Raw genomic sequence first — 15,433 nt, 5'->3', positions numbered from 1 at the left:
AGTAAGAGAGAGAGAGAGGGGGAGAGAGAGAAAGACGACTTTCCCGAGGTAGAGACCTACATATTCCGTGAGGCCAATGAGACGGCGCAATGTGGCGGCACGGATACTCCGTCCTCTTCTGACTCGACTGGTCCGCTCTCCGTTCCAACCACGCCGCCGCCGCACGGAGGCGGCGGGGGCAGGTGGCAGCCCGAAGGCGGCTCGCCGGCGTAGAACGCAGCGAGAACTCAGTCGCTCACGAGCATCCGCCGACCGATGAACATGGCCCCCTACACGTCGAAGAGCGCGAGTGCCGTGCTGGCGATGTGTCGTAACGCGCTTCTCCTCGTGGTTGCGGTCGTGGCCCTCGGCAGAGCGGACCACGCCGAAAACGGCCTCAAAGTGGAGAAGCTCTACGTTCCTGAGGTATGCGACGCCAGGTCGAAGAAGGGCGACCAGCTGACCATGCATTACACCGGCACGCTACAGGATGGAAACAAGTTTGACTCAAGGTCAGTGATATCCCGCGGAAAAAGAAAAGAGCGAAACACGCGATCGTAAAACGACGCGAAGCCGCAATTAAATCGCTCTTTTCCAAGCAAAGTACATAGGGGACCATGCGAAGTGACGTATACACGTTTCCATCGCCGATTGTTCGCGTTGCGCTAACGAGAACGCGTTCAGTAATGAAGGCCGGCCGGCAGTATGCGGGATTAAGTGAGAAGCGTGCGTGTATGTGCCTGGAGAACACGACGACGATGATGATGTCACGCGCTGCTGGCAAGAACTAGGCTAATGTCGTCGACGACAACTGCGATAAGCTCGTCCCGCTATATCCCGCGTGAAACGTTTTCCTACATTTTCCGACACTTTTTCACCACTTTCCATGAAAAATCATTCGCGGGGTTTGTCGGTTCCGAACGTAATGATCTAATTAGCGTGGCAGCTGTAGAAGTAGAAAAAGAATCGAGTCGAGAGGATAATATGAGACAGAGAAAGAGAGACGATATCATAAATTACACTGGGGAGAAAAAAACATTAAATTTATAAAATTACTTAAAATTGACCTAATATATATGGTAAACAGATGCGATTTTTATGTGGTCGTCAGTCGACGAAACAAAAATATTCCATTAGTATAGTTCTTTGCAGTAGAGTTTGTAAGAAAAGTCGTAAGCTTGGTCGCGTGTGAGAAAGTAAGTGAAGAAATTCGATAAAGCGATGAAACGATATGATGTCACACATTGATAATGAAAATAGGTCTCTAATAACTCTAATAATGTGTTCTTTTTCCATAAATTTGATATTTTGTCGAATATTATTTCATTATTTTTTTCAATCTAATCATCCCGTGAAAAATCACTCGATGAAGATTTCATCGTGCTCGATCGTTTGAAGCAACATTCGTGAAAGAAATTTCAGCTTTCTGTCGCTAAGACTAAGTTGGTAAAAAAAATTCCGACGGTGAAAATATTTTAAAAGTTGTTGAAAATTGGGACCACGAAAAAATGTTAAGTATATGTAAATGTTAATAACTCGTGCGGACCATTTTGGTTTTAATCGTAATAGCATGATTTAAAAAACATGAACGCGCGATGCAGCTCAAAATGAATCAGAGCCACGTATGTGCTCGAAATTAAGCCGAAAAGAGAGCAGTTTTGGTCATAAAAAGTGCGACAGATCCCCGTTGCCGCGTACTCACTGATGACGTCAACGAGAAGCAAAGAGAAAGAGAGCGAGCGCGCGCGAGAGATAGAGAGAGAAAGGGAAAGAGTAGAGAAGGAGGGAGACACGCACATACACACGTCGCGAGTAGTATCTCCGAGTTGAAATTTCCAACGTGGACGCGCGTTATTGGAGGAGAGGACGATGACGAGTATACCGTTCCGATGGGACTCTCGCCGCTTGAAAGTAACTCCTTAACATATAATGGGCAGAGCCGGTAGGCCCGTCCCAGCAGCTACCACGAAGTTCTTGCTTTCGCATGACGTGGAAACGCACGACCGACATAACAACCGTTGCGGATTAATGCTGTCGCGCGGCACGTAGGCGGATCGAAATGCGAATAATTGAATATATAACGTTCTTCATTCGAATACAAAGGTTGTCGCGTGGACTTTTTAGGATGGGATTTCAGGCGCGGGAACGTGCTTGTTGGGAGGAATTTGGGAAAAAAATTAAATCAATGATTCATTTTCCTTTATTTTTCTCGCCAATTTAATCAGAAATATTTTTGTTGATTTACTTTAAGAGAGTAATTTAAAAAAAACTGAAATATGAATTTGTGCTATTGATGTTTTTCTCTCGTACAAATATTAACTTTCTCCTTTTTTCATACGAGTTGCGATGAACAGGCGCGAGAATCGACGCATCCATTTGGTTAGAAAGTAATTCGTCAACATTCGGCGCGCGATAACTCTCACCGAGGATCCGTCTCCGGGACTTTCTTTAGGCCACGTCGATTGTACTCCAAATCGGATTTGGCACGGGACCTGCTTACACTCTGTACGAGATACGCCCCGCGGGCTCCTTTGCGCGATTAACTGCCCGTATCTCTCGGAGTGACAGTTCACTCCGGACTATCGATCGACCGGATCGCCTCCCGATACCGAGGCTACGATAAAAATCCGCTGTTGCTTCTGGAAGCGTCGGCGCGGATAAATAAGAGATGGAGCCGAGAGCATGCGAGAGGTTCCCGACCTCTTTTTTTACACGAACTTTTCTTCTTATAAATAAATCTTCCTTACACGAAGGCGAAGGTATTACTTAATGCGCCGTCGCAAAATATAAAATTCAGAGAACGGCTCCAAGATATTGTTACACTCTCCAAAGCACAATCGGTGTATCCTTCACTGATATGCTATGCTTGTAACTTGTGGTTCAGTCACAAGTATAACACTGCGATCAGTAAAATCTCGCTGAAAGAATCAATTAATAGTAGCAATTTCCATCATCTATGCAGTTTGCAAACACAGACAATGCCACTGCACGCAAATCGCATGGAGGATGTATTTCATTCTATCGCCATACAAGCGCAGAAAGTTGGATTCGGCACAGCGTGTGCAACGAATTTGTGTACTACAGATTTTGCAGCGGAATCTTACTTTCATTGAGATCAATGAGATATAAGATTAAGCAGCAATTTCAAATTCAGTGAAATATAAGATTAAGTAGCAAAGCGTTTCCACGGAAAAAATCAATGAATATTCACTGAGTATCGGCGAATTGCTCCTTTTGCTGATTCAATCAGAAACATTTTTATCGATTCGCATTAAGAAAGCACCTATTTGCGCAGTGAGAATACGGATCGTGAAGAGTTGTAATCTCATACGATATCATCAATTATGTAATAATTAGTGCAACTACGACGTCCATTACACGCGGTCAATTGAGAGACTTCGTCGCGGTAAGACATCCCTATCTCTCGTGACTTTCGCAAGCGGATACTCATTAGTCGATTAGATTGTATGTAGCACAATCTATTCTACACGATAACAGCTCACAGGTCAGTTCCATGATGTCACGAACTCAATCTCTCAGTGATAATTGACGCAATTCAGGATAATTTTAGGATAAACGGTGCCATCGCAGCGGCGGAAAAAAACGTAGAAAATCGATTCGTCTTTCAAATTATTTTTACAAATTCAAAGAACGGACACGGTGTTGTTGCGCAACGACTCACACTGTAGACGTGCAATCTCAATCGAATCGATCGCGGCTCTTCAGTAACGTTTAAAGCCGACGACGCCTTCCGATCGCTTTCGAGCTATTCATGCATAAAACAGTTAATGGCGCGTGTTAATGACTCATAGTCCGAGACGGTATAAACGATGCACAGAGATGCGTGACAGTGCAACGAATAACACGCATGGATTGACGCGCCTCGTTCGTCGACGCGCGTTTCGCGTTCCCCCTTTCATTTTCTTTCTCTTCCTCTCTCTCTCTCTATCTCTTTATCTATCTATCTGTACGTCGGAAAGGTCGCGAATGCTCTTTTCGCCCGAGAATATTACAATTATATCGCGACACATCGTCGGGATATTCCAGAGGACACGGGCGATTAATATCTCGCGGTTTGCATTGGGTTTCCACGTTTCCAACGTCACTATGACATTTTGCGCCGAAAGATAATGCAACGAGAGCGTGCGTGCGTATATGTGTGTTATTATAATCGTGTCTCAATTCACGATGTTTAATATGCCATAATACCGCTGGTATCCCGGACGGCACAAACGCAGCGCGCAACGTGACCGTAATATCGCGTCGTACGCGTTGACAGAGTTCATTACCGATCCCGCGCCAAGTCCCCGTTAATGAAACTGCTATCATCATGACTCGATAAATTCAACAATCCTCCTCGCATCCGCCGTCCGTTCGGAGACTTGGCGATTGAAAATTCATATTCCTCTTGCTGCTTCTCGACTCAATGTTTTTACGGCGCGCTTACAGCTGACAAGCCGACGGTATTATTCATTATCTCGACGGGGGGAATTAATCTTTCGCATATTTAGCGCCGATTAAGCACCTCGAGATCGACAGAGACTGCACCGCGACGGAGGAACGATAATAGGTGGGCCGGGCTGACCTCTTTGCAGCGTCTAAATTGTTTCGCGACCCGTTACGGGTACCGTTAATCGCGCATCAGAACACCTCGCGTACTTGGAAAACTTACCGTCGTGCGCTCCCGTAAGCACGAGAGAGATGAAGGGACGGCGGAAAATATAAGGCGAAACTTAGAAAAAAAAAAACTTTCTTTCATTAACTTGCCAGCTTTGAAGTCGCACACTATTTAATTGAGAGACAAAGAAAATTGCCTTATATATATAATTGTATTTTGCACTAATGCGCTGATATGATAAGTAATGCACGTTGAAAAATAACGAAGAATTCGGTAGTTAGTAGTTAGAGTTTATGTCACGATCGATTTCGAGGGGCGCTCGACAGGCGAGAGGTGAGAACGAGGTTGAAGAGCCGAATTGGGTATCGCGTTAAGCGCTGGTCTATCGAAAATTACCTCCGTTTACCAGGCGTGTCGATTCGACTGTTTCTTGTCGAGGAGCATCGCAATCACCTGTTTATCGCGCCGCATTCCGTCCGACCCCATTATCCTTTTCCACTCGACGCAGCCGGCAGCGCGTGGGAGAGCGAGAGACCGCCGACGCCACGGGCGAAAACGTTGACTCCATTTGGCAAGAGTCTTGCTCGGCCCCCGAGGCTCTGGATTCCGCGATGCTGCTGGAGTTTTCCCCGTCGGATTCGCCGCGCGGACGAACCGAGTCCTCGCCCGAGCGAGTTTTTGCCACCGGAACATCCCGACGAGACTTTAATGCACTTCGCGACGTTTCCACGCGAATTCCGCCTTGCCTTCTCCGTCTCTCTCCGCGTCTCTTCCTTTCTTCGTAATACGCGCCTCACGCGTCCTCGAAGGCTCCTTGTGTGGATCGATCTGTAGAGTAAGGCGACGTGCACGCAGTCGGGATAATGCGTTAATTAAAGCTGCGATGATTCACGCTTATAGGTTGACTCGTTGCACGAAAAACATTTCCGGTAGCTGAACGGGGACCAAAAACTCGTTGACGAGAAATGATATATCTGTGACCGCAGATATTCATCTGAACATTCAATCGCATTAAGGGAATGCTGAAGTCGATGACAAAAAGTGTTGATGACGCAGAGATGATTGTCACTAACACGTTATCCTTTTCGTACATACAAAATTTATGTTGCTTTATTTTACCATATTCAGCAGAAAATCTAATCACGTACATGTGTAGAAATCTTTCTGCAACTTTTCCGATATTCTCAAGCTTCTCAATTTAGATGCGAAGATAAAGCAATGTTCTTCAAAATTCTTCTGTTTGGAGCATCCACACTTTCGGTATGCACAAGCTGCGGAACTTTTGGATAAGACATACTTTTGGACAAACATTACGCTGACAGCTCGAAATTTTATTAAAATTTTTATTAAAATTTTTATTAAAATTTTTTATTAAAATTTTTTTCGTTTTCATTACATATTGAACAAACATATTGCTCCTATTTATTTTTGCACATACTTTCATCATGCAAAAGCATTTGTAATTCTATACAAACAATACGACGTAAACTTGGCAGAAAAATCTCAGTATTCTGTCTCGATAAAGTTTTTAGCATTCCTTTAAAACTCGTTCTCGAGATTACTGAGAATAATTGATTGATGAGTAAAACTTTCTACAGGAATCTTTCTGTTCCTATAACCGAGTTTTTCATGTGATCCTCGAGTAACAAAAGTAAAAATTCAGTTACATTAACGGAATTGTTTCTTTCTGTGGAAAGTCGGAAAATACACGGGACAGGATATTATATATATATGGAAGGATCTTGAATGACAATCGAAATTAAGCGATATATTAGCACAATTGGAAACTCCAAATTAAGAATGGATCGATTCAAATAGCGAGTAGAAAAGTTTTATCGGGACCATTTCTTCTTTATTGACAGCTCAGCGACTTGTGATTTAGTTCTTTTTCGAGTTTTATTTACGTGGGGGTATTATGCTATATCAAGGTTTCTTCGAGAGACGAAACTAAAAGTACACGCGTCTAGAATGCGGGGGAAAAGAGATCCTCAGGTGCCATCGCCGGTGCTATCGCAGCTGCGGCACAGAGACGTTTAAACTCGTCGCAGTGAATAATGCAAATGGCACGAAACGTATGTATATCGACGTTTATTTGCGACACGCGTGCGTAGAGCGACGCTAAAAATGTTGCGACATCTTGAGGACACGAACGACAGAGGAAGAAAGAAAGAGAGAGCCGTATACAAGTACACGAGTTTTCCGGGTTGCATTCTTTTGTAATGCTGACGTTTGCTGACGAATGCGGAAATTGCGCGTGCTTGTTGCGTCGACCAACGCAATGAAGAGCTCACAGTGATTTACGACCTGGGGCCTTATTCTTGAAAAATATCGCATACGATATTTCTATGAAAAGCTATAGTTCATGTTATATATATTATAGCTTTTTATTGAAATATCGTATACGATATTTTTCAAGAATACGGCCTCTACAAAAGTATGCGAAACGTTAATAACAAATCCTTCATCATATCGTAGTACGTGAGTTTCACGTAAAAACGAATCCCAAGATTGTATAATCAAATCATTAAGAATTATCTCAACATTTCTCTTGTTCAACAAATCATTAATCATTTAATCAGTTTAAAGGCCCAATAGAAGAAAGAGAACTTAGAGATGTATGCTATACAGGATTAACGTTAGTTAACGCACGCTTCTCTCCGTTCGAGTCGTATCTACGTGAACGTCAGTGTCAATGTCAGTTATCTTTGCCTTGGCAGAGTTTCTTTATCAGCTTTCTTAAGAGTTATGAATCTCATGGGGACTTTGAATGCCAAGAGGAGAGAGTTTATGAGGATAAAAATTGCTTATTTCTGTTAGTTCTTTTACATCTGAATTCTATTTTTTTCAAATATTTGCTCATCTCACATACTATATTTGAAATTGAATGAGATACGTAATTAATACATTGCTAATTGACTATAATATAATGATAGATGAATATTAAATGTAAATAGAACAAGAGAAATGTTGAGGTAATTAATATCAGATAATTCTTGATGATTTGATTACACAATCTTGGGATTTGTTTTTACGTGAAACTCACGTACTACGAACTTGCTCACGTTGAAGAAATTAAAGTCAGGCAATTTATTTGTGCGCTTTGTCTTCGTGGCACAACATATACGTGATAACATTATCGGCTATCAAGCGTATCAGTCATCTCAACGGTCTTAACAGCAACGGCTTGTGTTTGCTCGTGACATTATACCGGCATTTCGTGCAACTCGCGATAAGACATAATACGGCAGAAACAGTGAGAATTTAGTGCGCTGGAAACTACATTATTACTTAGCGCGCGTTTTATATTTCTCAAAACATATTTGCGTTTACAACTGACGTCCGTTGTAACTCTCAAAGCGCGTCGTGTCCATCTATAGAATCCATCTAGAATTACTATCAACTCATAATTGCCCGTTAATTAACTCCCAAGTAAAATCACCGAAGTCAATTCAAACGCAAATTACATGAGATACTAGAATGAGTACGTGTTGCATCCGATATGCATATAGCCTCTCTTTAGAGAAAGAGAGAGAACAGCCCGCATAATTCGCCCCTCGTACTTGGCGAGTACTCGTACAAAGCGTGCAGATTTTTAATTAACGTCGCTACGGGTAAGCAGAATTTTTCCGTGCGAGAGAGATGGAAGAAAGTGGAGCAAACGCCGAAGGTTCGCAAATAACGGCGCGACAAACGGCTTCGTGTGTTTGATCGCCATCGGGCCGCTCCGACCGTCGCGGCATAATTCTAAACAGGCTCCCTGTGCTGTTTCATTGGCCGTTCGCGCGGTAACGACGAAAGTTTCGCGGCCAATGAGTAAACTTTCCGCGGAGAGCGAGGTCCTTCGTCCTGTTCGCGACTCGCGATGGCTTCGGGTATCGATCAGCCGCGCGATCGCCGTACTACGGGCGCGTACAACACGTAGCACCATGAAATACAGACGACGACACTTGTTCGCAAAGTCAACGTCGTGATCAGCGCGACGTCATCGAGGAGGAATAAGGGTGCTCAGAGTTGCTTCCATACGTGACTCACGGAGTCCAAGTTGTTGCCGGGTCGACTTTATAACGGAGAAAGAACTCGCTTAAGAAGATCGATCTCTCGGCCCTCTTCCCTCCCCTAGTTTCAACAATCGGAGGATCTTCTTTGTTGTCGCGACATGAGGTAACCCCGTTAGGCTCGCGTTAGACTTCGCCCTACAGACTGAAGAAAGTTTTGCGGAATGAAGCATCTCTTTCTCTCACGATGAATACCGGGCACGCTACTTAGATTCCACGAGCGAACGGAATGCAGCATCTCCGATCGATCTTTCTTCGATGTGCTCTCTTTTCTTGAGACAGCAGAAGAAAGTAACGTTCGATCGGACGTGTGGGAGTCGCGTGTTTGCTCTGTGATTGGATTTATATTTCGCGCGATTAGCCCGATTAAACGGCGTGACTTGGCTCAGCGGCGCTGGAATTGGCACGAGTGGAGAGTCCACGGGAATTTATTTTGCAATCTCCCGTCGTGTAATATTCCGCGCGCGGCCCAGCGTGCTCTTAATATGCCGTACTCTTAATATGCATGCATGTGGTAGGCTGCATTCATATGCAGTTTGCAAATATGGAGTAAATTTAAACGGGTTGCTTGCAATGCGACGTCCGCGTCCGCGTCCGCGATCTGCATTTATGCGCTTTCACTTGGACCCCGGCGAGATTAGAAACCCGTATACGTGTTTGTTGTGGCCATTTTTGCATTCTCCAACGGTCCTTATTGAGAAACGCTGCGGGAAACATAAACGAACGATTTGCACACCCGTTACACATGCACGCACACAGCGTCGCGAATTATCGTATCACACACTACACACTCTCTCTCTCTCTCTCTCTCTCTCTCTCTCTCTCTCTCTTGTGTTGTTGTTCGTTTTTATTACGATATACGATATTCAAAACATATCTATGTACATAGATATGTGTATCAACAGTTAACAAGTAACGAAATCCGCGCGTATCTCGTGCAAACTCTCGGATATCCGTACTGTTTTCGTTGTGCTATATTTAGCATCCAAAGCGGCTATTCGTCGTTTTGTATTTGCATTAAATGCATTAAATTCATCAAAATACGATCCGAGAGCTCTGCGTTATTCTACCAATTGTAATCGTTAAGTCGCCGATATTTATGCGGCCTTTCTTTAGCGAGACTCGGTGAAAAATAGTTGTTCCATCAAATGTACCGAAGACTGTTAAGATCCATTGGAATAATTTTAATCGAATCACGAAATGCGGCAGAACCTAGCAGTACCGAAATAAGTTAGACACGTTGAAATAACTCAGTCGTTGGAAATATAGGCGGGACTTTGTCTATTTGCATGAGTCATTTCGCGTTTCGGACTGATTTAGATGGTTTTTACGTTAATAAAAGCTTTCCGCTGCTCTTTAATTTTGTGCATTGAATTAAGCGTCGCGGCAAATTATTAATGCCTCACGGCGGCACGGACGGTGTTGTGCGGAGACAGGTATAAATATGCTGGAATTAATGCCCTCGCGAAGCGCCTAATTACGACGGCGTGAATACGTCTTGCGGGAGAATTGTGCGCTTAAACGAGCGAAGTTGCAATTGCAAAATGACCGTTATAATTACATCGGCCACAGGAGCGGCCACGGTCTTCGAAGGCAGTTAGCGCGTGTGCAGGGCGAGTCGCGCCGAAAGTCGATTGCCTTGGTGGAAATTCGCTCGTGGAGGCAATCGCCTCCGGGGTGCGATAGTGTTATCGTTCTTAGCGCCCTCCACGGTGGACAGAGCCGGCCGTTATCTCCATCCACGCGATCCGCACCTCATTCTCTCCCTCGCGGCGGAAATCGCACAGGTGAAAATCGCTGTATCGATACACGAAAAATTGTCGTCGTGGCGATCTGTCGATGGACTCTCGGGGCATCTGGACGATCATGGCGAGCGTTTGTTGTGGATGAAGTGAAGGACATTAGCGTTAACGCGATTGCATTTCGCTCAATATGATCAGACATTAGAGTTCACTTGGGGAAGGAACGAGTTTTTAAATAATGACTTTGTTTTTTTTCTATTTTAAGGAAAGAATTTTTGAGGAAAGTTGGTCGACTTCGTGCATTGGAGTCGGTTAATTAATATCGGTTAATTAACTGGTTAGCGTGAAACGAAAGTATGTCGCGAGCGAAGTTAGTGCATCTCTTCTCCGTCTCATTGAGATTCTCATCAGGCTTGTGTGATTCGAAGAGTCACGATGAGATCCGCTATTCGAGTCGCAGCATAACGTAACGCCCACTTCAAGTGGCACTTTCTGGCTGGAAAGGCAGGCGCGGTATTATGACAATACGTTTTCATATTATATTGCCGCTGCACGCGATTTATCTATAGCGAGCGTTGCGTTAAATCTCTTTTTTCTCTTCCTCTCTCTCTTTCTTCATCTATTTACTTCTTCCGTTCTCTCTGTTGTTCGGCGTGCCTTCGTCCCGTCACCCTCCTCGCACCGTATATCACGTTTAATCGTGGATTTCCCGCGCTTTCAGCCATTCTGTTACTCATTAGTAATTGCTGTTTTCATTTGGTTATAATCCCCGTACGGCCAATGGCAATAATGTCAACCAGGTAACGCCGTTTAGTGCACTCGAGGCGCCTTTTTCTCCCCCGAGATTGCATCGACGTTTCTTCAAGCGACACAATCGAGGACGATGACGTGACATTCACAGGAGGAATGCCCAATTAACTCGGTGCGTTGCTCGATTCGAGATAATTGCCCGGCGCGGTAAATAATGTGGGATTAACGTAATTGGTAATTATATGCGCGCCGGTGGGGTGAGGACTCATGCACCATGCATCATTGTCGCGCGCGATACATGAAAGCGATACATAAAATTAAATGCGACAAACAAAAGCTCCGCGATAAGGACAGCGGGAAACGATCGCGTGAAACGATCGCGGAGACGGGCACAATCAATTGTTTCTCATGTCGTACTTTACACGAGCGCCGGATATCCGGGGTGCATCACCACCCGCGGTTGTCTGAAAAAAAGAGAAAGAAACAGGAATCCCCCTCTCCTGCGCATAATACGGCACGTATAACATGCAGAATTGGTTCATAATTCAATACGCGCAAAGTGGCTCTTTCCTCGCTGGATGTCCAGCTATTACGTCTCCGCCGCGGCGCGCGTAAACGGGATTCGTAAATACGTAATGCACAATTCGCCGCGCAGCCGCGGCCGAGTGCTTTTTTCGTTATTAACGGCGTCGGAAAATATTCTCGGCCCCGGGAGTCGATAGTGAGTGTAAACTACCGCGGTTGTTCGTCCCGTAAATAGGAGGCACCCGGCCGCGACGGCGGCGTACCGACCGCCGCGTGCAACTCGTATACGGTATTTCACCAGGCAACCGCCGTTCTACCGTTCGTCTCTTTCTCTCGTTTCGCCTGCCCGCGTATTCTCCCCCATTTTTTCCCTCTCCAAGCGTTCCGTCACGCGCTCGCTTCCGTCGGATCTGCAACTACTTTCGCGCAGTCATTGGAATAGCGAGCTGGTCCGAGTCTCTCTTCCCGTGCTCTTTTTTCTTGTCGTGCGTAGATACTTGACAAACCGTCTGGAATGCGCTACTTAATGAGAGAACGAAAATGCATCTTGCCTCGGTCGGATTCAGGGTGAGTACGATCATGTAACTCTCTCGTGAAAGCAGAAACGTGAAAAGTTGCGCGTGAATTCGACGACTTTAGCGATCGCGTAACTTCTCGAGCAATGGAAGTGCGAAAATGTTCACGTAAAACTTTTCGTCTTTCACGAGTTCACAGGCTGGGGGAGAAGATACGCGATCGACATTCTGGCGCGATTTTCGCGCGATGACTCCGCGTCATTCGAAAGATAAAGGCCACGGAACGGAGTTTGTGGAGAAACAAGAACCGTCTGTCCTCTCCGGCGAGAAGAGAGAAGTATCAACGTAGAAGACGCGACGTCTTATTCATTGCAATGTCGAATAATTCAGACGGTCCCGAAACCTTTTTTCACCTGCGCTCGCGCGCTCTCGCACCTCCGCTCCACTTCACCTCGTCCATTTACCGCGTCTCGCAGTGTACTCGCCGTTGAATCTTTCATTCGAGCGTGTGACTTCAATTTCGGTCCCGCAGGACGTCGGGCGGATCGGGATGGCTTCCAAGGCGATTGCCGGAGGGGTGTGTGCCATCTTCTCGGCGGGAGCGAGCGAATGGCCCTTAATAATTGATATACGACGGCGACCGATGTCGCCAGTCAATCGTCGGGTCTTTGGCTCGACGGAAGGAAGATTTATGAGAGATGGGGGGGGGGCGAGGATGCTCGGTTAAACCAGCATCTTTATTGGATGCGGAGAAAAAAAAAGGGAAATACATACTCTCCCTCTGTCGGAGGGAGGAAAGTGAAAAATGGTAACGAGCGGTGATGCCGATAATAAGCTTGCCTAATTGTCTTTGTTTACCCTGGCGCATAATTGAGGAGCTCGGGTAAATAAATTAAACGTTTCGCCTTCGCTTTGAGCGCTTTTCTCGCGCGTGAATTTTCGCGACTATGGTCGATGTCAAACAAAACACCCCAAGATAAGCGCAGCCTCTGGCATGAACTCGTTTTATGAGCCGACAAACAAGTCAGTCATCGTTCAGGAGAAGACGTTGACTTGTTTTTCCTCTTATTCGCCCCTAAGAGTGCCGTATGGGAAAAGAAAATTTCACTTCTTTTGAGATAGCTCAAGAGGAACTAGATGAAAAGATCGCTGACGAAAAATTATACATTTATATTACTATGATAAAAATACTCGTCTCTATATATTCAGCTGAATGAAAATTCGGTTAAGATAACTGAGAATGATTGACTGATGAACATAAACCTACAGGAATCCTTCTGTTCTTACAACCGGGCCTTTCATCTAGCCCTCACAGGCAACAGAAAATTTAGTCACATTAATGGAGTTGTCTTTTCCGTGCGGGACAATCGATAACGTTCGCTCGCATACCGCCGACTGTCGGTTGCAGTTCGCGGCGGCAGTTCATTTTTAATTAAAACACAAGGCCTACCGGATTAGCGGGAAACAAAACGGAGTTACTTCGTTTCCTCGCACAACGGCGTTAGATTTAATTAGTGCCAGCATCTCGCTCTTCGTCCTGCAGGGCGGAAAGGACGGCGGCGACGGCGGTGGCGAAACGTAAAGGGAGACGAATGAGGGAAAAAGCAGAAGGACACCCGCGGCAATGCGGTTGCCGCTAGTAAATGTTTTTTCTTGCGGGGAAACTTGCCTAAAGAGGGCAGTTCTGGCTTGGCCAGAAAAGCGTAGTACGGTTCGCGATAAGAACCGACCCGCGCTCGTCACACACGTCTGTTTTTCCGGCTTCTTCACGCGCACACAAAGGCCCTTGATGAAAATCTTTGTTATGAAACGTAAATCAGCCGATCAATGACGGTCAGCTCTGTCGCGACTTTAATCGTCCTCGTCGACAAATTGCGCCGGCAAGTTTGAACGGAAAGCTCTCGTTGTTTATCACGATACGTGACGCGCTGTGAATCATCGAGTTCATGAGACCATTCATTCGCTTCATACGTTTATCCGAACGATCCGCGCCTTCTGTTTTCTTCTTTTTGTCTCTCCCTGCTCGCTTCATCCTTCATTCCCGCTCGGAATCCACCTTACGTGCGTTTGTGCTCTCCTGATTCTCAATTAACGAAGTCGCTGGAACGCGATCTCTCTCTCTCTCTCTCTCTCTCTCTCTCTCTCTCTCTCCTCGTAACGCCGCATATTGTTAGGAGTTTAATTGGCAAGAAATTTTCCTGCTGCGCCAGATGGCCCGACGCTGTTTTCCGACTCGCTTCAGTTTCGGCCTCGATCTCTCGCGCGTGTTTGCTTGTAATGATAAATTAAACTCACCCACCGCGAACGTGCATATACATACACACATGTGCGCGCGTGTGTGTGTATATATAAATTAATTGATATTTCAGGTAATTGAAATTTAACGTGCGAGAGCGTTGTTCCGAAACGCATCAGCGACGGCCCGCGAATTCTCGATTTTTCCCGATAGATGAGATTTTCAACTCGCGCGGGAGTAATTACTCGAATGCAAATTAATATCCGTGAATATGATGTTCTCGCGCGACGTTCTTCCCTGTCGCGTACACGTCGAATATTGCATCAGGGATGTCGGTGATGTCGTTAGCAAGAGCGCAAATATCGAAAAACAAAAGCCTCTTTGAAAAACTGGCAAATGTGTGCGGACTGTATCTTAATTTTTAGCAAGAAATTACATTTGGTAAGAAATTACATTTGTAGATGCCGCGAGTATCCATCGATTCTGACGTATGCGTTTTTGCGAGAGCAACTTTTCGCTCTTGGATAAATCAGTGGGTCCAGCATAGACGAGTGGAAAAAAACAGTAAAAATATTCGTACCCGCTGATTTATGTCGCACGTGATGGTTGAAAAGATAAATGCAAAACATAACATGAACGTCGACTTGAATATCAAAGAGATGCTGAAAGCCCGTCGAGAGTTTCAGTACGTTCAGTTACGTTCTGCAGAAAATCTGCTTCACGCCGTAACGTTATAACATTTTTAATTACTGTGACTTTATTTGTCGAGAAACGAAACATTTCTCTCTCTCTCTCTCTGTTTCGCTCTTTCTTTCACTTTCTCACACTCTCTTTCGCCCTTTCTTTCACTTTACGCGTGACATTTGTTTGCCATCTCGTGACACACGAGTTTATGTTTTTAAGTATCCGATATCGTAATTCATTTGTCGCGTACACGACCGCAACAACACGGCGACTTTGATTAATTACGCGCGTTCATTAATTAACGTTCACTTGACGCCGCGCGGTAAGTC

General features: G+C 45.2%; 1 protein-coding gene across 2 annotated transcripts in view; it reads left to right on the top strand.

Annotated features, from left to right (window-relative positions):
• The first annotated feature begins 201 nt into the window (after positions 1–201).
• The window catches only part of LOC116853252 (FK506-binding protein 2), a 71,957-nt gene continuing 56,725 nt past the window's right edge, over positions 202–15,433 (top strand). Inside the window, exon 1 of one of the 2 annotated variants that reach the window (XM_032834229.1) lies at positions 202–491. In XM_032834229.1, coding sequence (XP_032690120.1) covers positions 256–491 — 236 coding nt within the window. In that variant the 5' untranslated portion in view covers positions 202–255. The remainder of the gene's footprint in view (positions 492–15,433) is intronic. The other variant, XM_032834231.1, reaches the window with a different exon arrangement.

This window comes from Odontomachus brunneus, unplaced genomic scaffold (genome assembly GCF_010583005.1).
Source record: "Odontomachus brunneus isolate Ranch 3 - 2012 unplaced genomic scaffold, Obru_v1 Obru_scaffold_294, whole genome shotgun sequence".
NCBI classification, from domain to species: domain Eukaryota; kingdom Metazoa; phylum Arthropoda; class Insecta; order Hymenoptera; family Formicidae; genus Odontomachus; species Odontomachus brunneus.
This window is presented reverse-complemented; position numbering and strand designations above follow the sequence as displayed.